Raw genomic sequence first — 24,635 nt, 5'->3', positions numbered from 1 at the left:
TAATAAAGGGGTACCTCAAACAAGACAGTCTAACAATTGAAAATATTTATGCCCCCAACTTGAAACACCCAAATATATAAAACAATTAATAACAAAAAGAAACTCTTTGACAATAATACAATAGTAGTAGGGGACTTTAACACTCCACTGACATCAATGGACAGATCATCTAAGCAGAAAATCAATAAGGAAACAATGGCAGCACTGAATGATACACTGGACCAGATGGACTTAAACAGATACATTCAGAATATTTTATGAGCAGAATAAAAGCAGCATAATACATATTCTTTTCAAGTGCACATGGGACATTCTCCAGAATAGATCACATATTGAGTCACAAGTAAATCCTCAACAAGTACAAAAAGATTGAGATCATACTATGCACATTTTCTGACCACAACTCTATGAAACCTGAAATCAGCCATAAGAAAAAGCTTTAGAAAGACCACACATACATGGAGGTTAAAGAACATCCTATTAAAGAATGAATGGATCAACCAGGAAATTAAAAAAGAAATTAAAAAAAATACATGGAAACTGGGGCACCTGGGTTGCTCAGTTGGTTAAGCATCTGACTCTTGATTTCAGTTCAGATCATCATCTCACAATTCATGAGTTTGAGCCCTGCATCAGGCTACACACTGACAGCATGGAGCCTGCTTAGGATTCTCTCTATCCCCTTCTCTCTACTCTCCTGTTTATGTTCTCTCTGTGTCACAATAAATAAATAAACTTTATTTAATAAATAAATAAACAACCAACACCACAAAATACAATTATAATAGAATATTATGAAAAATTATATGCCAACAAATTGGGCAATCTGGGCAATATATGGATAAATTCCTAGAAACATATAGACACCAAAACTGAAACAGGAAGAAATAGAAAACTTTAACAAACCCATAGCCAGTAAAGAAATTGAATCAGTAACCAAAAATCTCCAAAATAACTAAAATCCAGGGCCAAATGGCTTCACAGGGGAATTCTACCAAACATTTAAAGAAGAATTCATATATATTCTTCTCAAACTATCCAAAAAAAATTGAAATAAAAGGAAAACTTCCAAAATCATTCTACAAGGCCAGCATTACCCTGATTTCCAAAACCAAACAAAGACTCCACTAAAAAAGAGAACTATAGGCCAATATCCCTGATGAACATGGATGCAAAAATTCTTAACAAGATACTAGCAAATCAAACTCAACAATACATTAATAGAATCATTCACCACGACCAAGTGGGATTTATCTCTGGGTTGCAAGGGTGGTTCAATATTTGCAAATCAATCAGCATGATACACCAAATTAATAAAAGAAAAGATAAGAAATATGATCTTCTCAATAGATGCAGAAAAAGCATTTGACCAAATACAGTACACATTCTTAATAAAAACCTCAACAAAGTAGGGATAAGAGGGAACATACCTCAACATCTTAATCACCATATACAAAAGACCCACAGCTAATGTCAACTTCAATGGGGAAAAACTGAGAGCTTTTCCTCTGCAGTCAGAAAGAAGACAGGGATGTCGACTCCCACTGGAAGTCCTAACTTCAGCAATCAAGGCAATCAAATTGGCAAGGAAGAAGTAAAACTTTCACTATTTGCAGAAGACATGATACTCTATGTAGAAAACCTGAAAGACTCGACCCCAAAATTGCTAGAATTGATACACAAATTCAGTAAAGTCACAGACTACAAAGTCAACATACAGAAATCTGTTGCATTTCTATATGCCAACAATGAAGAAGCAGAAAGAGAAATCAAGGAATCAATAACATTTACAACTGCACCCAAAACTGTAAGATACCTAGGAATAAATCTAACCAGAGAGGTAAAAGATCTGTACTCTGAAAACTATAAAACACTGATGAAAGAAATTGAAGATGACATGCAGAAATAGAAAAAACATTCCTTGCTCATGGATTGGAAGAGCAAATATTGTTAAAATGACTATAAGGACCAAAGCAACCTACACATTTAATGCAATCCCTATCAAAATACCACTAGCATTTTCACAGAGCTAGAACAACCGTAAAGTTGGTATCGAACCCTAAAAGACCCCAAGTAGCCAAGGCAATCTTGAGATAGAAAAGCAGAGCTGGAGGCATCATGATTCCATACTTCAAGATATATTACAAAGCTGTAGTCATCAAGATAATATGGTACTGGCACAAAAACAGACACATAGATCAGTGGACTAGAATAGAGAACCCGGAAATGGACCCACAATTACATGATCAACTAGTCTTCAACAAAGTAGAAAAGAATATCCAATGGAAAAACGACAGTCTCTTCAACAAATGGTATGAAAACTGGACTGCAAGAAGCAGAAGACTAAAACTGGACCACTTTCTTACACCATACATAAAAATAAATTCAAAATTGATGAAAGGCCTAAATGTGAGACAGGAAACAATCATAATTCTGAAGGAGAACACACGTAGCAACCTCTTTGACCCCAGCGGGAGCAACTTCTTACTAGGTACATCTCCTGAGGCAAGGGAAACAAAAGCAAAAATGAACTATTGGGACTTCAAGATAAAAAGTTTCTGTAAAATGTTGGAAATAATCAACAAAACTAAAAGGCAACATTTGGAATGGGAGAAGATGTTAGCACATGAAATATCTGATAAAGACTATCCAAAATCTATAAAGAACTTATCAAATTCCTCATCCAAAAAACAAATAATCCAGTTAAGAAATGGGCAGAAGACATAGACAGTGTTCCGAAGAAGACATATAGATGGCTAAGAGATACATTAAAAGATGCTCAACATCACTCATCATCAGGGAAAAACAAATCAAAACTACAATGACTTATCACCTCACATCTGTCAGAATGGCTAAAATTAACAGCATAGGAAACAACATGTTGGCAAGGATGCCAACCCTGGGGAACCCTCTTATACTGTTGATGGAAATCCAAACTGGTGCAGCCGCTGTGGAAAACAGCATGGAGGTTCCTTATGAAGTTAAAAATAGAACTACCTTATGATCCAGCAATTGCATTACTAGCTGTTTACCCAAGGAATACAAAAATACTGATTTGAAGGGATACATGAACCTCTATGTTTATAGCAGCAATATCAACAATAGCCAAATTATAAAAAGAGTCCAAATGTCCATCGACTAAATGGACATAAAAGAAGTGACATATATATATACACACATACATATATGCCCCACACACAATGGAATATATCTGAGCCATAAAAAATATGAAATCTTTCCATTTGCAACAATGTGGGTGGAGCTAGTGAATATTATGCTAACTGAAATAGGTAAGTCAGAGAAAGGCAAATACTATACGATTTCACTCATATGTGGAATTTAAGAAACAGAACAAATGAACATGGTGGGAAAAGAGAGGCAAACCATAAAACAGACTTAACTATACAGAACAAACTGAGGGTTGTGGGAGGAGAGGTGGGCAGGCCAATGGGTTAAATGAGTGATGGGTATTAAGGAGGGCACTTTGAGATGAGCACTGGGTGTTGTATGTAAGTGATGAATCACTAAATTCTACTCCTGAAAGTAATATTACACTGTAATTTAACTAATTGGAATTTAAATAAAAAGCTGAAACTAAAAAGAAAAAAATGAAAAACTATATAATTTCATTTTTCCCTTTACACAAACTATGCAAAATATGAAGGAAAAATCCAACAACTAAAGCTTTCTTTAAACCTTTAGCTTTCTGAGTCCTGCTTTTTTATTTTCCATGTCTAAAGACATTAGAAAGTGTCTGTCCAAGGGAGTATAATTTGTAAACATTACTAGACAGATATTTTTATATGACCCAAGACTATTCTAGGATGAATTTTGAATTTTCTTTATCCCTTTGTTCCATCCCTCCCTCAGCTGGAGAAAAAAACTTGTTTTTTTTTTTTTGGTAGAATAATGCAGAGGGGATAGTATTAGCAACCTAAAAGTCAGCTTAATGCTATAATTATTTGAAAATTATTAATATCGCTTTTCATTATAGAGTATATAACCTTCCCCCAAATTTTCTGAAGCATCCATCTGCCTAGAAAAAGTTCTGGATTAGCTTCAGGCAGAATGGAAGAGGAAGGAGCATGTCTAACACCAAACCTGGAGGGCACAGATGTTAATGTTTTCCATAGCATTTATAGAAAATATTCTGTCCATGCTTAAGGGTTAACAGGAATGAGGAAAGAGGATGTGGCGTATTGGGTGGAGATTGCCACCACTTTCTAGCAATTTGAGATTATGGGAAGCAGAAGACAGAGAAAGAGGAAATAGAATGAGTATGGCTGACCTAGGTGTCCCAATTTCCCCCTCTTCTGCCTTTGCAAGGCAGATGTGGAGGAATGTTAGATGAATGAGCACAGCAAAATGTTGAAGACAGAGCGTGCTCCTCTAACACTCTGTGTTTCAAATCCTGGAGGAAAACCACATCTTGAGCCACTCCTGTACCTACTTGTGTTATGATTAAACTTTGGGCCCTGTGGTAAGGACACAGAAGAAGCTCCTGAGTTTAACTTTATTGGGCCTTCTTTGTTTTTTGTATAGAAGGGATGAGATGTAGAAACAGCTAAAAATATCTAGGTGAAGAGTCCCCAAAAAGGGGTCATGTGGTGGGGATAAAGTGTGTTTGTAATAATGGCACCTGACTGAACTATTCAAGCTGGGGTCAACTGGGAACTCTATGGTACCTAAGAGAGACCAAGTAATTCAGGGAGTGCTAGTAAACCCTAGCCAAGCTAGAACAGCCACAATCATGAGCTATACTAGCTGTAACAAGCAGTCACCAGCTTAAAACGTGCATTTGATTTGGATATAAAAGTCACCAGGACAAAGAATCTGTTCCCTTCTGATCCCGTGTATCCGGACACCCTATTAGAAAGAGAATGAGGGTGTCAGGAAGCTGTCTGCGTGACTGAATGTTTTATCCAAATGAGACTGTTTATTTCTAAAATAACTATTTAAATTACTGAATTGACTAATATTTTGTCATTGTTGTAAAGTTTTTTCTCATTAGTTACAGGGTGGGAACTCATGAGGAAAAGTGTGATTTATTAATTGCATTTTTCTTCATATCTAAGTTGTACAGTGAATTATACTTATGACCTTACTATATTTATATGTCCTGGGTATACCTCACTTTGCAAATATAAATGATCTAAACTGAATCCTACAGTGGATGAAGGGACTCAAGAATAACTGTCACTATCTGTCATTATTCTCCTTGGATGAAGTCTGGATTAACAGCTGCCATGGCCTTAACCTGAGGCATATTGTGCAGAATGAAGTCAGAACACTTAATTCAAGTATGTGCATGAAGAGAATCAAGCAATAGAGAGCATAGTGAGAATAAACTTCTAGCTGTCCAAGTGAGGCTAATATAACACATACTTCAAGGAAATTCATGGGGGAAAGGATGTTTGGCACCATTCTTTGAGCTCTCTTGTGTTTGATATTAGCTAATTCACTTTCTGATAATAGATTACATATAATATCTTTTGAGGTATTGCAAACATGGCAAATAAACTCCCATAGACTTCTGTAAATAGAAAATATGAGGATGATGAAGACCATTAGTGGAATTAAAATGCGAAGACAATGCATCTAAGAGTGATGGTGGTCTCATAAAGAAAAGAAAATGGAAACATTTAATACCCAGGCCAGTGGGGACCACAGTCGTTTTTATAGTACTACTGTTAAAAGGTTTATTAAGTCAATTAAAATTAAGCATACAAAAAAAACATTTTGAAGATAGAAGATGGGAAACAGCTTATTTTGAGAAAAGAACACCAGAGTATATCAAGACATCTGCACCCTATCTTCATTAACTAGCCTGAATTAGCTTAACTTCTTTGAACTTCTTTGACAAACTCTGTGGTTTTTCAAAGTAGTTTTTTCCCCCCTGTGGCTTGATGGTTGGAGGTGGACTTCAGAAAGGTGGTGAGGAGATGGCAACTAGGTTGGATTCCAGGATTTTAAATTTCCCCTCTCTCACTCCTCACCCAACAACACATACATGGACTGGTCATCACTCTTATACTCTGAGGTTTTGAATAATATGCCATTAGAAAAAGGGCCACAGTGCTAAATATAACATTTCAAAATATTTTTTTCTGGAATACCTTTAAGGATATATTTTATTTCAAAATTGTATAAATTCTTATGCTTAGAAAAACCAACCCCAAATCCATGGCACTGGGAGAACAGATGGGCTGGTTTACCCTCTCTGTGTCCCTGTTTCCTCTAGCTGTGAAATCAAAGGTTGAAATAAAATAATTATTGTCACTTTTAGCTATAGGATTCTATGTGCATCCATGGCCTGGCATTCTGGAACCAAGAATAGAAAAAACTCCAGATCCGAGCAGCCAGCCTGTTCATAGGATCTGATGTTACAAAACTCTTTGGGATTCTGCTAATCCTAGGTCTAATAGGTTTCATGTCCCAAAGCAGACCACAGGCAAAGCTGAGGCAGGAGCTTCTTGTATGTTGGTGAGAATGTCACAGTGCATTTATGGAGCAAGGTGTGACACCTAAGGGCAGGAAGGGAGGCAGTTTAAGGTAGTAAAACCTGTGAAGAGAAGTCAGCCCTGCCTTCTTGTTCTTGTTCAATCTTAAGTAGACTGGTGACCTATAAAAAGTCCCTTAACCTTCCTTTATCATAGAGATCTTCATCTGTAAACGAGGTATTTGGACTATTTGAACACTGAAGGCCTCTCTTGGACAGGAAGAACAGACAATAAGGAATTCTTATCCACAACTTTTTTATATTTGATTTTGAGGATATATCTGAAATGATAAGACACAGTGGGGTCAGAGTTGTCTACTCAAGCAAAAATCTAAGGAAATCAAGTTGTTTTGAAATTAAGATTTATTTTGGCTCTCTTTCGAAAATCGAAAAATATCCTAATTTTTCTGGGTTTTAATACACCTGAAAAGCTTTGAGAATACTGATGCCTGAGCCCCAGTGCAGACCAATTAAATCAGAATATTTGGGAGCACTTGGTTTTTGGATTTATTTTAAAATCTCCCCAGGAGATTCTGTTGTTCAATCAGTGTGGAGGATTTCTGTGTTGAAGGAGTTGACCACAATTTAGAAATGCTAAGTAACTACCACAAATTTGTTTTGAATTTAAGTAGGGAAGGTAGCTCACAGAAATTGTTGAGGTGAGAAAAACACTTTCTTATTGCAGTGTGGAAGCATTGTGAATATAAATGTAATGGAAGTTCTGTCTGCAAAAGAAAGGACTATAAAACTTCTGTGGACAAAATTTTACCTTTGTACTTTGGTTATTTTTTATAGACCTGAAGGTGAATTTGCGTGCTTCAAAATGTTAAAATTTATTTTTATTTGTAGACAGTCCTGATGCAGCCATAACTGATATATCTGAGTTAAATCACCATTGGTTCTTTTGAAAACCACTTCTAGAAACCACAAAGAGGCAGGAAGCTTTTAATTCTGCATATTTTCAGATTGTGGGTAGGTTGGAAAAAATAAAGATATAAGTGCTCAATACAACTCCACATGGCTAGCTATGGGCAATTCAAACTGTAATAAATGACAGATTCAATATGAAATGTTTATGGGCAGGGGTCATTCTGTGAAAGAAAATGAAATTAAGTGGCCTATTTGCTGTACTCTGGAAATATGTGCATCGAATAAATTGGGTTAGAATCTCTGTCACTCAGAGCAATGAACACAGTGGGAGTCATCACATTTCCCCAATTGCCCCACATGATGGATTGTTGATGTCTTGAAAAGATCTGGATTTCTTCAAATTGTTTAGCATAGAAGAGAAGCAGATTTTCTGATTTTCACGAGAAATGATCTTTCAGAAATTTATTTACAAATGCTTATCAAAGCGCTCTTTGAAGTAAGTTTTGTTTTCTGATGTGATGTCTCATCATCCACAATTTCAACACTTTCCCTTAGGAAAACACCACCAAGTATCAGTCCCAAATGGCATTAGTTAAAGATGAGCATTTACAAAAGATGTTTACTAATAATAAGTGATACATGACAAAACAACATGGAGGCAGTAATTTACTATCATAACCATATAGAAAAAAAGCCTTGAAGATTAGTTTGAAAGACATATATTCCAAACTTCTTTTATATTTAATATTTATTGATTGTTATGTGCAAAGTAGTGTATTAGATGACGGACAGGAATAAAATGGACTGAATTTTTTTTCAGTGAATAGCTAGAAATATTACTCTACAAATATGCTGGATGTTACAAATTCAGCAGTTGAAACTTTAAAGAAACTCACTCAAGAGAAGGAAGGGCACTTGCATAGCTGCTTCTAGTGTGAAAGTAATGAAAGTTCTTAGCCCACCCATCAGATTTTTGAAATATTTGCTAGTAGCAGTAGGTATTCCTTTTAGGGCTAAACCATTTCTTTATTTTTTTAAAGATTTTATTTTTATTTTTAAGTAATCTCTACATTCAATTTGGGGTTCGAACCTATAAAACAGAGATGGAGAGCTGTATGCTCCACTGACTGAGCCAGCCAGACGCCCTAGGGCTAAACTATTTCTTATAGTCTTTGGAAATGTTATTTCTTTTTAAATCTCCTATAGAGTTTGATTTTTTCCAGTTCAATCTAGTAAACAAACCTCTACCGACTTCCTATTTATAAGAGGTACCATATTGGGTGATAGATACTATAAAGATAAATAAATTACTTGTCCTCAAGAAACATATTTGTGGGGGCGCCTGGGTGGCTTAGTCAGTTGAGCATTAGACTCTTGATTTTGATTCAGATCATGATCTCATGGTTGTGATACGGAGCCTCATGTCAGGCTCCAAGCCTAGGGTAGAGATTCTCTCTCTCCTTCTCCCTCTGCCCTTACCCCATGTGCATGGGTGCAAACTCATTCTCTCTCTGAGAAAAAAAAAAAAAAAGAGAGGGAGAGAGATAAAAAAAGAAAAGAAAAAAATAAAAGAAACATATTTGTGGAAATGGACTGTTGCATGAAAATAAATAAGAGAGCAACACACATACACCAGATCAGAATTAATCCAACAAAGATGATCTTAAAGATTTATCAGGGTTGCTTTGATGATAAATTATTATAATGACCAAATTTGGGAACAAAAAAACTGATGAACAATTTCCTTAGCATTTTATATTATTTATATTACTCTATTATTACATTATATGTATATATATATATATATATATGAACATTATAACAATATTAAAAAAGCAATATACATTCTAGGCTTTTAAAGATATTGTATTTTATAAATCAATTCTAAAGCAAGTCCTGCCACATGAAAACTGACTAAGCTGATTTATTTGAAATATTTTTTCTTTAATAGCATAGAAAACCATGTAATTGACTTTGTCAAACATTCTAAGTATTAATTGCTCCAAATCCTTATAGTTAAGTCAACGTTAATTTTGCAATGATCAGTTCTGATAGAATATCTAAACTCATAGTTGGCTTATTTTTCTGAAAAATTTTACCTTAAAGCTATCAAATATTTTTGTCTTGGCAATAAAGGATCAGCAAACCAGTTACATTGTATAATTTTACTTCAGCCAGAATTTCATGACTCACATTGTTTCTAAGTGACGATATTGATCTAAGTCATTTTGAATAACTAATTTCAGAGAAACTGGCTGGTCAGAGAAGGAAAAGCAATTTAGATTGGTCATGCCAATACTTTTTTTATTATAAATGACCCAGTTGACAAGTTGAGCATGAGGCTTGTTTCTAAATCCATTTTTACAGTTTTGCTTTTCAGTTCCACTTTTAATAGTCATGACTTATATTGATCTACCTCAATTTTAGAATAAAATGTCTTCTTGATTTTATCATTATGCCATATATTGCAAAATGTTCATTTCTAAGGGGGGTTTATTGAGATGAGAGCTTTATTTATCACAAATGATATACTTACTCTTTTGGAAACAATGGAAGACAAGTCCAGGCCAGTAAATTGGCATTATTGGTTGTACAGATAATTCCAAACAATCTTATAGTGAGCATGGATTCCCTTGGAAGTGACTTTATTTCAAGAGGAAAATTGATCCTAAAAATAAAAGAAAGAAGTAGATTACCCAGTTACAAAGATTTTTCATAGATATTTCCTTGTAATATAATGGTGTGTGATAAAATTAACTATTTGAATTGAGGGATCCTTTTGAACTTTTGTGTTTGATCTTATAAAAATGGAAATATAGCAGAAACACATAAAATAATGTAAGATTGGTTATTCAATAAATGTGGATTGCTTTAATTATAATTTTGAGATGCAATCTTATTTTCAAAAATTACAATGCCAAGCATTTACTCTTTGTAAACACAGACTAATACTGTTTTAGGGAATGGGGGGGGAGGGAGGAAATAACTTGAAACAAGTCTTAAAGCATAAATTTGCTATAATCATATTGAGATTTGGAAAAGAATATTCCAGGAAGAGAAAAGTACAAAAACAAGGTCATGTATGCATGGAAAGATTAAGTGTAGCTGAGAAACGGTGAGTGGTTCATTGTGGCTAGAGCAAGCGATGTGGTCAAGTTGGTTGGGGAAGTTATAGAGAATATAATTGAAAAGGTAGATAGTTGCCTGAATGCCTAAGAACTCCATATGCCAGGCAAGGGGATTTGAGCTTTTTCCTCATGGTAAAAGAGAATATTTGAAAAAGACAGCTAAAAATATACAGAATTGCTCACAATTTTCAATGTGAACCATTCCGGGTAATGATGAAATCCCAGGCATTTAGGAGATGATTGCTAAAATGTAATGGACATACCAATTTCTGGTTAAGTCAAAGGGAAGGAACTTCAAATACAGACCCTGGATGGATTGCATATTTTGGGCAAAAAAGGGGGCCAAGGGTAAAGACAGGATTGTTAATGGTGAGAAAAACTTGGATTCAGACACTGAATCCATCAATATATAAAAGAGAATGTCTAAAAGGTTACATATGATACTATAAAGACTGAAAGGAGTGCACCTGGGTGGTGGAAGTGTTTAAGAAGAAGAATCTTTGACAGAAAGTTGAGAGTATGATCTGAAGTCTCTAATGGTGGGCAGGGAGAGGGGTACCTTTCTTTCTTTTCTGGAATCATCTTGATTCCATAGAAATGATCAGGTTCTACTATAAGAATCTCAAGAGAAGTATGGCATTTAGGAAAGATCTATTTATGAGATGAGGAAATGAAAAATATAGTTTTCAAATGGCTTAGATGGGGCAATGTGTTTACTAGAAGATGAGAATGCTAGGAAGATATGGAAAAACTAAAACAGAGGTTAGCAGATAGGGGAAGATCATGACAACTGATTCCCCAAGGGATGGGAAAAGAAAGAGAAAAGTGACAGAGCAAATGGGACAGTTGGTATTGTATGATATCTGATGGTATTAGGTATGAGGAATATGAAAAAAATTCACATTTCTTGTGATTCCCAGTTGAATTTCGACATCAATTTCTTAAGCAGTAGGTAATTGTTAAAATACTGATGATGACCAAAGCCAATGTTCAGTTGGAAAGTGCTGACTGAGGCTGGCCCAGTTGAGACCTCAGGTAATATTGAGCTTTTTCTCACACTAGGATTTGGCTGTCTAATCTGGATGCTAAGGAGAAGTCCTTACTCAAGATGTCAAATAACACATTTGTGACCCCATTTTTTGAGTGGCTGGGCAGTATTCAGTCTAAGAAAAAATGAGGAGTTAATTCAGCTCAGTGACCATACTGGTTTTGAGGAGGTACACATCCATGTTCCCAACACGCTATTCCTAGTGATAAAGAGTCCCAGATCCAGGGTGTAATAAAGCAGCTAATAATAAGGAAGACAGAAGGGGTATTATAGAGGTAAATTTAATAACTAATATTTGAGTGAGCATATTACTGGAATAGGACAATGAAGAATTAAAGATGAATTCTAGACTTGTAGATTATGTTATAGTGGATAACTTCAACTGATACAGAAATATAAAAGAAACAGGAAATTGGGGTAAGGGCAAATACTATGTGCAGTTTAAGGTGTGATATAATTGAATTAATAACAACTCAGATTTCAATATGTAAGCTATGAGTGGAGAGAACAAGTCAGAAATTTGAATCTAGATATATCTGCATTCAAATATTTGCTCTATGACTAATAAGCCTCATTTTTCCCTATCCACAAAATGGATCAAACATTGTATAACACAGTAGGTGGCAATTGTTGGTTATATATCAGCAATACATTCATTATTCAACCAATAATGTAATAATTTATATTAGCCATTGTAGACAGATGAAATTAATTCTAGTTAAAAGTAGGAAAGGTGGGGGCGCCTGGGTGGCGCAGTCGGTTAAGCGTCCGACTTCAGCCAGGTCACGATCTCGAAGTCCGGGAGTTCGAGCCCCGCGTCAGGCTCTGGGCTGATGGGTCAGAGCCTGGAGCCAGTTTCCGATTCTGTGTCTCCCTCTCTCTCTGCCCCTCCCCCGTTCATGCTCTGTCTCTCTCTGTCCCAAAAATAAATAAACGTTGAAAAAAAAATTAAAAAAAAAAAAGTAGGAAAGGTGAATAAAGGAAAGACTATGGTGAATAAAATCTGTTTTTCAAGATTAGCAAAGTTTAGATTATTAAAAAATTAATTTGTTTCACATTTATATATTTAAAAATCTTTATTTTCTTTCATATTCTTTTATACCCAAAATATCCACCTAAGATATTGTGGACATACTTCTCAGCTTAAAAGAAGCTCTGAAACTCAACATAAAATGTTGATGACCCTATGGAATGCACAGCAATTTCTTGAATGTGCTCTCTTTTACTTGTAATTGATTTTCTATTCAGTTTTCATATTTCTGTGCTAGAATGGAAGATATAATAATTTCACTTTATTCCTCGCATAATCTGGAGTGTTCTTTTTCTCATTGAGTCTGGCTTCCTCATGTATAACTTCACTTGTTAGTGAGCTTTCATATCAAGAATGACAAAAATTCAATCAGTTACAGTGGATAGTTACTGTCAATTTCCATTTTGTCATTTTTATTAATAAAAATAAATTCTTCTAGGGTAAGAATACATGCTCTCTAAATAGTTATTTATTCATTTCTTGCATACATATGGATCTTTAAAGCCAGAATAATCTCATACTCACTAAGAAATCTTTTTTTTTAACTTCTATATAGCTATTGAAAAATTAAAGGAGTGAACTTTTATACAAAAAAGTTGGAAAAATACTTTAAGAGACAATTCAACAAGTAAAGTTGGATTGCTTCTTTTAATGCAAGTAGCTGGCATAGATTTAACCATATATTTGCCTTACTCTACTGTTGAAAAATGAATAAACACTAAATTTTTTTCTGAAACATTTTTTTCTTCCATATGAGATAGTTTTCCTAAGATCAGAGTAAGTTTCTCTTGATAAAAATGGGAGATTTAATGAAGTAAGAATGTTTACAACTCTCCTTTTAACACATATATAACAATAAACCATTGTAAGGACTTTGATTTTTGTCTGAATGAAACTGGGAGCCGTTTCAGTATTTTTAAGGAGAAGAATAACATAGCCTGAATCACATTATTTTTTAATTTTTTTAATGTTTATTTATTTCTGAGACAGAGAGAGACAGAGCATGAGTGGGGGAGGGGCAGAGAGAGAGGGAGACACAGAATCAGAAGCATAGCCTGACTTACCTTTTAAAATAAGTCACTTTAGCCACTGTGTGAGAAGGACTATCGAGGTGCAAGAGAAGTAGGGAGACCATTATAAAACACTGGTAATTCAGGAGAGAGAGAATGGGGGCCTATACCAATGAAAGTTATGAAAAGTAATAGTCTGGAAATATTTTGAGGAGAGAGCCTGTAGGATTTCCTGAGAGCGGGAGATTCAGGTTAAGGATGTGATCTGAACAACTGGAACTGAAAAGGATCATCCAAGGTGGCTATCCAAGGATAGAACAAGTTTGGAATGTAAGGTTTACAGTATTGCTTCAGAAATGTTGAGTGTATAAATGTGGAGTTTGTGACTGATGCCTGGTTGGTGATATAACTTTTGGAGTTGTTGGCATATAGATGCATTTAAGGATATGTGATGGTAAAAGAAAACTAAAGGAGTAAGTTTAGACACAACAGAAAAGAGGTGTAAGTGCTAAGATCATGATCAGTTTGGGAAAAGAGGAAAATAGAGAAGTAATGTCCTGTGCAGGAGGAGGAAAGCGAAAAGAATATGGGAGCCAAGTGGAGAGCATATTTCAAGATGGAAGGTGAGAGCAACAGTGCCAAATACTCCTAAATAGAGGATGTAAGATGAAGACTGAGAAACCAACATTAGATTTAACTATGCAGGTCACTAGTGACTCTAATGGGCAATTTCAGTGAAACAGAGTGATGAAAGCCTAACTGGAGTATATTTTAGAGCAGAGGGGAAAAAATGAAAAAAGTGAATATACACAACTCTTTGGAAGGGTTTTGCTATAAAGCAGAGGAAAAACACAGGATAGCTGCTGGTAGGAGAATGGAGCTTTTTTTTAATTTAAGATGTGAGGACTATCTATAGAATATAAATACTCTGCCAAGGATTTTATATGTTTTAATAAATAGTATAGAAATCACAGTAAAAACATCAGCTTTGGAGTGAGAGTAGATCTGAGCACTAGTTCTGACGTTTACTGGTTGTGGGAACTAGGGGAAGTTAATTATGCTTCACAACCTTCAAAACACTGATCTTTTAAAAAGGATGACAATACCTGTTTCGTATTTTTGTTGTTAAGATGAGATAATATATTTTGGATATACTATGATGATTAAATATGTCAAATCTATGTCATACATTATTAAATAACAAATTTTCTGTCCTTAAGTGTACAGCCTAGTAATGGAGTGTATAATCAATTATAGTATAATAGATACATGTTAAAATACATAAAGAATGCTACAAGCACCTAGAAAAATGGTAATTTTTAATTCCATTTTTAATGGAAATGAAATCAAATGAAAATAATTCTAGGTTGAGGTCACTAATTCTATTGGGGGAATCAAAAACTCACAGGAAAGATAGTACATATACAGCCTCGAAGGAACAGAAGAAAAATATATCAGTGTAGTTATTCCAACAACACTAATGATTTTCAATTTATTTGGGGTTTGGGAGGGGGATTTTTTAAATTGACTTTAGAATTAGTAGGTGTTTTCTTGAATTGTTTAAATGATAGCACATATCTATCAGCTGAAAATTAATCTGATTTTTTGAAATAGTTAGGAATAAGTTTTAATTAAGTCAGAAAAATAATTTTAGTCATTGAGCTAATTAATAACATTTTTAAAGAATCACTTGTTACATGAAATTCATTTGCTTGTCCATAAACACTGAACTCTTACTCTATCTAATGCTGCTTGTGTTGCCAGGAACAGAATGGAAAATTTTAAAAATAGAATAAAATAAAATATCAAAAACAAAAGATCTTTTTTTTATTTGGCAAAATCAAACAGAAATATAAGCAAACACATTCAGTAAGAGTAGATTGAGGTTCACATCAACCAACAAAAGAAAAAGTGGCCAATTATTTCCAATGATATAAAAAAGAGTTTATAGGGAAGGTAAAAGAGTGTCTTGAAGGACAGGTGGGCAGTAAAGGCACTGTGCTCTTGATAGATGGAGGACCCCTAGCAGAGACATGATTTCTCAGTTTATAGTTAGGATAAATAGATCAGATGCAGAATGACTCGGTACAGGGGCAGGGAGTGGGGCTAACTCCAAAGATAAAGGTGCAGAGATAGGCAGGGGCCAAACCACTGGGAGCCTTGTATGTTGTGCTAAAGGATTTGTATTTTATTTTGTAAGAACTAGGGAGCCATTGAAGAATTGTATAAGCAGAATTCATTTTGTGCAATAGAAGAGGATTTTGTAATTAAAGAACAGGTCTTTGGTCAAAGGAATTAAGAACCTAACCAAAGAAAGGAAGATAAATGTTGTCATAGTCCTAGAGGAAGGAGGAATTGCTTTAGCATAGAAGGAACCATGGAGTATTTAAAAATTGAAGGCCAAATGTCATGTCTCCATTGATTGTAGTAACACTAAGATTGGGATAAATGGCACTATCTAACAACATCCTTGGAGTCCTAGAAATTTTGACACATATTTCTCTTAGAAAAAGCACAGTATTGGGGAGTCAAATCATCTCCCAAGCCAGATCTTGTGAAAAGGCTGAGGGATAGTGGGTTGGGAGTTTTTTTCTATTTGAGGTAGGAAGAAAATTGATTGTAAGGGCAGCATTGGAGACGCCAGAGAAATGACTGAAAGCTAGTGGAATAATGTCATAGGAACAGCAAGGAAAAGCAATCATGAAATAAAGCAGAAGTAATCATGAAATAGCCATAGCCAGGGCCTGAGTCTCCTGAGATTCTGAGTAACGTAAGGACTTGAGGAGGAGGGAGGGGATACAAGGGAGCAGGAAGGCATGGATTGTGTCAAGATGGTGCTTTTTTCTTAGCGTTTTAACATGTCTCCATTAAATGAGAAAGTAGGTGCCAGTCTCCCAAAACTAGATGGTAGTTTACACAAGGCATAATTATTATCAAAAAAGTGATTGTTTAAATACATTTATAATTGGCTCTCATGGGAAAATGGAGATTACATATGTTATTAGGTATTTTCTTTCTTCTTTGTTATATCTAGAATCTATTTCCCTCAGCCCCAAATAGAGGGTCTCTCTTATATCCATAGTGTGTGAATGATTAATAATTCTGCTTTCTCCAATTTCCCTTTGTGATCAATTCGTTGATGTAAATTGGATACTTGTCTAGGTTTCTAAATGGATTTTTTTAACCTGTTGAATTGTTCACTCAGTTATCTACGAGAATGAGCATATTTATCACATCACTGAATCACATCAACTGGTAATATCTTTAAAAAGTCACATCTTTCAGTTTAAAAAAAAGAGAAAAAAGAATCCCTGATCCTTATTAGATAAATGATCCTGCCAAAATAAAGATTAAACTTACATTTCATTCCAGTTGACCAAGAAAAAGAATAATTTTTTGACTGGAATATTTCTGTAGCTTCTCACTTGGCACAACTTCTTTCCAGCATATGTAAGCCAACAGGAAAAAGAAAATGTTTTATAGCTAAAAAAAAATAAAATAAAAATTTAAAAAATTGATTCAATAAGCTGAAGACTATAAAGAAACCAGTTTTCTATATGGATCAATTATTTTTATAGTTAAAAGTCAAATGAAAAAGTTATATTTGCTTGTATAAAGTATACCTCAAAAATTACTTTAAAAATTCATGTTGGGTGACATCAGCAAGGTGGTACAACAAGAAGCCCTAGACCCTCCTTCCCTCATGGAAACACCAATTCAGCAATACATGGATGAATTCCCTTTGTGAGAAATTTAGAAACAAAAGTGTCCTGCACTCCAGGCAAGTGCAAACCAGTCACATAGAAATCAGTAGGAAAATTTGTGACACTGCTTTTCCAGAACTCCTCCCCTAGTAGAGTGTAGTGTGATCAGGAGGAAACCTGACTCCCAGCTTCTCCCTGGGGTGGAAAAGAGAAAACTGGAACATATGTCCAGCATTCAGACTTTTTAGGGGGCTATCCAAGGAACTAGTTTCTGTCCTGCCTAAATCTAAATGCCTAAACCAAATCTAATTTGAACTAGCACAAATTCACTTGCCCCTGTCTTTTCTCCCTCTTCATTGGAAAATGAAGAGGAGAACATCCAAACTTCTGGCTTCTTCCTAGGGAGAAAAAGAGTCGGAGTGTGAGTCCAATGTTTCAGTGTTTTGGGTGGTGGCCTGAGAGACTGGTTTCTGTCTTACCTAACTCATAGCACAGATGGGACCTGGCAGGGAGCAGCTGAGAACCAAAAAGAGCTGGGGAGCTTACAGCTGCACTGGCAAACTTGTAGTACCACAAACAGACACTAGGGGGAACAAAAAATATGAGTTTCTTAAGAAAGAAGCAAAATGTCTCTAATTTTTGAACAATCAATGCATAAAACAAATCAAATGGGAAATTAGAAAAAATACTGATACAAATGAAAATGAACACACTATACTAAAATTTATGGGATGCAGCAAAAGCAGTACTAAGAAAGAAGTTTATAGCAGTAAATACTTACATGAAAAGAAGAAATATCAAAAATAAACAAGCTAACTTTATATGTAAGGAACTGGAAAAAGAGGAACAAACTAAGTCCAAAGTTAAAAGAAGGAAGAAAATAATAAAGATTAGAGCAGAAATAAAGCAGAGAATAGAAAAATAATGGAAAAAAAAAAACAAACAAAACTGTCACACCATATGTAAATGCAGGCTCTGTACATGTAGGGTTATCAGTATTTATCTGGCTAGTTTTTCCATGTTAGTTAAAACTGATAAGTATTTGCTAATGGTTAAAAAATGTAAGAAATTTATTTTATTATATTTATTATATTATACATCAGACCTTTAAATTTTCAAAAAATTGAGAAAAAGGCATAAAAGAATCCTCCCATGAATTTAAAGAAATATGTGTATGTGTAGATAGGTAATGTTTTTTACATACAAAAGCCAATTTTTCTTTCTAATTAACTTTATAAATATGTGTACAGTTCAGTTATTTTCAAAAATACAGATAGCATTTTCTTTTGTCTATTTATTGGAAAGGTTTCAGCTTTTCTTTGAGATGCTAAATGCAGTGGGTACAATAAATCCATTTATAAGTTACTATTCTTTTATCAACTTTAATTGATTTAATACACATTCTACTATAGATTTAATCCATAAGGCATTTAAAATAATGATTATAAGGGTGCCTGGTTGAGCATCGGACTCTTGGTTTTGTCTGGGGCCATGATCTCGCGGTTCATGGGTTCAAGCCCCACATCCAGCTTTGCGTTGACAGCACTCAGCCTTCTTGAGATTCTCTGTCTCCCTCTCTTTCTGCACTCCCCCTTCCCCCCAATTCTCTCTCTCTCTTTCTCTCTCTCTCAAAAATAAATAAATAAGCATTTAAAATAAAATAATGATCATAATATGAATCTAATCATGTTATTAAAGAAAATACTACATAATAGAGCCAACCTAAAATCTAGCAATGTTCCAGGCATAATTGTGGTTAATTTCCAATGTAACTCAAATTACTCTTGGCTAATTCCCACTTTATCAAGGTACTAATTTCACAAAACATTTACCACTCACAACTTGATGGGTATCAGAGTGATTTTTTTTTTCTATTAAGTACTTTTCCCTGTGTGTGCTATCCCTCTGTTCTGTTAATTAGCATTGGTCTTTTAAACTCAAACATTAAAAAAAAATTAGGGCAATTACATAAAGTAGGTTGAGAATTTTCTGTTTCTATAATGATATACTGACAATATGCAGCTATTTTTAATATGGAGAATGGGAGAAGACTTGAGGGAAAAGGAATGCACATTTGGTAATGAAGTTTTTAAAAATGGTTTTAAGAATTAAGATAAATTTACACTGGTTACATTTCAAAATCTTATAAAATATTCACTCCTGCAAATAAGAACAAGACAAATTATACTCTAATTAGAAGCCATGTAAATATTAACTAAAAGTTTTGTGAAAAACTCACCACCACTCACCTGTGCACCCAAGTCTCTGGAATGTTGTGAACTGCATACACTGTGAAGCTCAGGTGGGAATGGAGTCCAGGATTTACATAGGAAATGTCATCAGGTATATTTAGAGGCTGGAAATCTGCATAAAAGCTGCAGCAATAGACACTGATTAGCTGGTAGATGGCCCTGGAGAGTTCAGTTGTCGCTTTCTCTATCAAGCCTAAGGTGGGGGAGAGGGGGGGAAGGATAGAAATCAGGTCATCTGTGAAGGGCCATACTCATTATAGGCCATCAATTACAGCTTTGAAATTTCTTATGATAACTTTTAAATAAAATTTAATTAAAATGACCATCTACCAACTGACACCAATTAGCCATCTGTGCCTCTCTATGCAGCCTGAATTAGTTGATAGTTGTGTAGATAATCAATAAGCTTTCATATCTTCAGTTGCAAAAATCTTGGAATCATGGCCTTTTATCATAGATCAGAGTTTTGGATTATTAATTTGGCATTCTTTAATTTGAAATATTTTTTTATTCTAGTTTATGATTGTTAAGAATTAACTTTCAGACAAGGAACATGTTTTCTACGTGGCTTAGAAGTACTTCAAACGGGGCGCCTGGGTGGCGCAGTCGGTTAAGCGTCCGACTTCAGCCAGGTCACGATCTCGCGGTCCGTGAGTTCGAGCCCCGCGTCAGGCTCTGGGCTGATAGCTCAGACCCTGGAGCCTGTTTCAGATTCTGTGTCTCCCTCTTTCTCTGCCCTTCCCCTGTTCATGCTCTGTCTCTCTCCGTCCCAAAAATAAATAAAACATTGAAAAAAAAATTTAAAAAAAAGTACTTCAAATACTATCTAAAAATTAATCATAATAAATTTGACTATGCTATTATGTTTACCATTAACTTAACACTAATCATATACATTGTGCTATTGTAAAAGGAGAACAGTAAAAGTACCTGGCTGAGATCTGAAATAAGCTTGAAATGAAAGATTTATGATGCTTACTAAATCTCTTCAAAATTGAAGCCTTACTTAAGTTTTACTATTAGTTGTTTAAACGGAGTTTATTGATTATTCCTAAAAGTGACTTGTCACGAAGGAAAAAAAAATGAGAAAAAAAATGACTAAGTATAGGGGCTAATAGCTGTTAAGTGTGTACTAAATGAAGGCATGCCAATTTCATAGACCATATGGAAAGGGTCACCTAATCATGGAATTTAAGGTAAACTTTCCTGGATTTCTCTCTCCTAATAAACTCCCAATAAAATTCCTACCTGAGAGGAAGGAAGTGGAAGAGACTGATGAAATGGACCAGGTAGTACAGGTAGTGGACTTTGATCAAAATCAGGAAAGATAGTGTCATTACAATGGTGAAGTTTTTGAGGATGATGAAAATTATCCTAGGGGTGGTGTTCAGTGTCAGACCTCTTCATGGGGCCACTAAATAACACTAACTACCGACATTTTGTATGCAGTAGTGAATGAGTGAAGGAATATACTTCACTCATTTGCAATTGTTTTTGTTTTAATACTCAACTATGATAGTGTTTCCAAAGTTAAATGAAGAATAAACTCAAATATAAAAGCTCAAAAATTATCATCTTTTAACCCAAATCAAGAAAATCTTTAACAAATATTTAAGTGATAAAGGGTTTAGAAAATGAAAAGAATGTATGAAGGGAAGTAAGTTGTGAATGGAAGCTCTGGTGCCCTCCTCAGAGTCCCTCATGCATGATGGGCTTTGCTGAAGCCAGGCAGGTGGCACAGCTACCTACGGTAATGGTCAAAGAGCTCCTCGGTGTGAATCTGCCAGGCTTCAGTCTCATCCCTGAAACAGGCCTCCTTAAATCCTATAAATTTATTCTGGTTGAACAGCTTAAGGCAGAAAACTATTGAAAAAGAAATCAGCCTGATCTGATCTTAATGTTATTCTTTCTCTTCCCGGGCCAGAAGAAAAGTACTGAAATGCCACACTTTAGATATTTCTACTTTTCAGCCACGTCGTCCTGGAGAAATGAAATGAACTGCAGCTTAACTTGTGGAGGGACGCCAGAGAGGGAATCTGTGTTCTTTGGTGACACCCACATCCAGCTGGGTACAGCACTGAGGAGAGCGGGGCCTCGAGGCCCTCCTCAGGAGTGTTAGATCTTATCAGGAGGCCTGAACCCTGTGTCCCTGAGGGCCCTGAGCGCTACTCTGCAACTAGACCAGACCACCAGCTGGATAATGCTGCGGTTGTTGAGGGAGAGGCGGAGCCAGCCTTCCGAAAGAACTCTGGCGCCGGGCACATCAGGTTGCAAAAGGTGGCATGGCAGATTTCAGAACCATTCTGCTGCCTGGCGTCTGCCAGGTGGATGCAATTTAGTAAGCCACTTCCCTTCCGGCTCTGTCTTCCTAATACCCTCAGTCTCGGGCTTCCAGTGCGACTTGGGCCGATTCAGCTCGTTCAGCTAGATATGGGCGCCTTCCCTCAGCAGGTCTGTGCTGACCTTGCAGACCCCTGGCACGTGTTTGCTGATGATGTCAGTGGTTTCTATCGCGTGGGTCATGGAGGAATGGTCGATTTTATTAAGTTTCAATCCCAAGTTTACAAGTCGGAACACCAGTCAGCCTAGCCTGTCTGCAACCTAGGAGAGTCGGTAGTGCAATCGGAAGAGGCGTCCACCCAGTACTGGGATTGCCTGATGAGGAAGATGTGCCGCATGGCCTTGCCTTTGTAATGGTCCAGCCTGGGCATCAGTTCTCCTGCAGACTTCAGGCTCCTCTTCCGGATGTTGAGCAGGGTCTGTGGTTCTCCCAGTACCAGGTGGGGTCCCAGACACCCCTGCGGCACGTGGCCCCGCCCACTGTGGCGGCTGCTCCGCTAGGCTCTGGGTTTGCCCTGGGTGCTCCAAACTCCAGGTAGAAGGGCCTGGGGGCCGAGATCTGCCGCTGAGAAGTCACCGAGAGAACAAGTAAGCGCGTCCTTTGAAATTATGTTGTTAAAACGGGCAGTGATTTTGATTTGATTTGATGTGTGCCAAGTCAAGTCACACAGTACTGGTATTTATTCAAACGCATGCACTTCCTCGTCAAGTTGTTTCTGAAGCATAAATTGCTTGTAGTTTCTAGTTGTTTTGAAAAGAAAATAAAAGAGCCAGCTTTTTCCTCCATCAGTCTGCAGTGTTCCAATACCAGACAATTTGGTACTCAAAAATCATGCCACTTTCAGCAGGGAGCTTCTTTGAACCCCATCCTGTCCCTCAGAAGCTCTGTCCATAATTAAAACATTTTTTTGTTGCTCAACACATGCTATTATTCACTTGGTTATTCGTAAGTTTGTACAAAATTTATAAGATGGCCACATTTTATTTAAAATGGTGCCCTTTGTTGAAATCAGTCTGAGGGAATGAGCAGCATGAAATAAGCCCTAATTAAAATTCTCAGAGAAATCAGCAGTAGCAGTTAATAAAACAGAAGAGTAAAGCAGGATAAAAATCGTTTTTAAAGAGGACTCAAATTCTTGAGGCCGACCCACGGGGATTCTCCTGAACAACAGGAGGCAGGGAACTATAAATTTATAGAAACATGTTACCCAGTCCCCACATTGTGCTGTTGGTACTCTGAATCAGGAAGTATAAACTTCTTGTTAATAATTCCCAACCTTGTGCAAATGAATACACATCTAAAATAAATCATAAAGTTGGGTCAGAGATCTTATGAATTCAAGCCCCAGCGTGTATTTTGGGAAATCTTAATTATCTGGGTATTTACTCAAACTCTACTCTTGACTTTTTCTGCAGAAATACAGTTCTTGGTTATAATTTGCTTATTTGAGGTAGTATAGAGATGTGTGCTTATGCATTATGCTTTACTTCCAGAACTCTGGATGAAGAGTCCATTTCACATATCATCAGAAATGTACTAGGGACTCAAGATAGTGGGGTTGGTGGTGAAATATGGAGTAATAACATTTATCACACCTGATTTTACTCTGGGAATAGAGTTATAGTGTCATAAATTGAGAAATAGTGACAATATATATTTGATTAAAATTTATTAATTAGGGGCACTTGGGTTTCTCAGTCAGTTAAGCATTTGACTCTTGGTTTTGGCTCAGGTCATGATCTCATGGCTTGTGAGTTGAAGCCCCACGCAGGGCTCTGCACTGGCAGTGAAGAGCCTGCTTGGGATTCTCTCTCTTTCTCTTTCTCTCTCTCTGTCCCTCCCCTCCTCATGCACTCTCTCTGTCTCTTTCTTAAAATAAATAAATAAGCTTAAAGTTTAAAAAAATAAGATGCATTAATTAGAATCTGTGATGATTTAGCATTGAATAGAAGTCTTTGTGAACATTCCTACACAGTTCTCTGGGATCTTATATCCCAAGCCCTTAGGACTATGGAATGAAGGGATTTTATTCCAACATTCCTAGAAGAAAGGAAGAGAGGGCCAATTCCATCTGACATAACCTCCAGCTTGTTCTCTCTTCATTGTATCACTTGGACTCTGTGTTAGTGATATTGTTAGGGGGCGTCCATCCTTTCCCTTCCTTAATGATGTTCTGGAGTTATGAATGCCTGGAACAGGGATTTTTGCGCCAGTACACTTTGTTTATGTGTGTGTTTGTTTTTTCTCCATGCCCTCTGCCGTCCCATATTTCTCGTGATGTGAAGGGGGGAGCTCTTCAAATGTAATTGAATGTCTTCTTTTGAGTGGTGGTAATTAGAGTAGAGAGGATATCCCTCCGAACATTACTTTCTCCTAAAAATGATTAAGGGAATGGAGGACAGGTTGGGGTTATCGTTTGTATGTGAGTCTGTTTCCTTGAAGATACTCGCAGGGTTCATACGCCAAATACCACTTGCCTGTGCAAGCAAGAACAACTCTGACCACACCCTGCACGTTAAGTAACTATCATGTCTGCTATGCATATTGGGGAATCAAAGAATTTAATTCCCTAAGATCACAGAGTCAAAAAGTGGCAGAGTTGAAATTAACCAGATTCCAAAAGCCAGCTCCTTTGCTCTATACCACACTATTACATATCCACTGTTTTCTGTAGAGGCAAAGTCCTCCTGTGGCTTGCAGTTTTATAGGCTCGGAGCCTCTGTGAACACAAATTATTCCAGGATCTAATCCTC

The 24,635-nt window shown here is 36.2% G+C and overlaps 1 protein-coding gene and 1 pseudogene across 6 annotated transcripts in view; both read right to left on the bottom strand.

The window, feature by feature from the left end:
• Nucleotides 1-24,635, bottom strand: part of PIK3C2G (phosphatidylinositol-4-phosphate 3-kinase catalytic subunit type 2 gamma) — a 355,118-nt gene that overhangs the window by 237,461 nt on the left and 93,022 nt on the right. For 5 of the 6 annotated variants that reach the window (XR_007154196.1, XM_047868249.1, XM_047868251.1 and 2 more), the window contains 3 exons: nucleotides 19,539-19,734; nucleotides 16,946-17,068; nucleotides 9,906-10,037 (listed from right to left, as the gene is read on the bottom strand). Coding sequence is in view for 5 of the 6 variants with exons in the window: in XM_047868249.1 (XP_047724205.1) it covers nucleotides 9,906-10,037; nucleotides 16,946-17,068; nucleotides 19,539-19,734 (451 nt within the window). In the remaining variant the exon portion in view is untranslated. The remainder of the gene's footprint in view (nucleotides 1-9,905; nucleotides 10,038-16,945; nucleotides 17,069-19,538; nucleotides 19,735-24,635) is intronic. The other variant, XM_047868252.1, reaches the window with a different exon arrangement.
• LOC125169778 (serine/threonine-protein phosphatase PGAM5, mitochondrial-like) lies at nucleotides 21,657-24,341 on the bottom strand (annotated as a pseudogene).

The sequence above is a fragment of the Prionailurus viverrinus genome, chromosome B4 (genome assembly GCF_022837055.1).
Source record: "Prionailurus viverrinus isolate Anna chromosome B4, UM_Priviv_1.0, whole genome shotgun sequence".
Lineage (NCBI taxonomy): Eukaryota > Metazoa > Chordata > Mammalia > Carnivora > Felidae > Prionailurus > Prionailurus viverrinus.
This window is presented reverse-complemented; position numbering and strand designations above follow the sequence as displayed.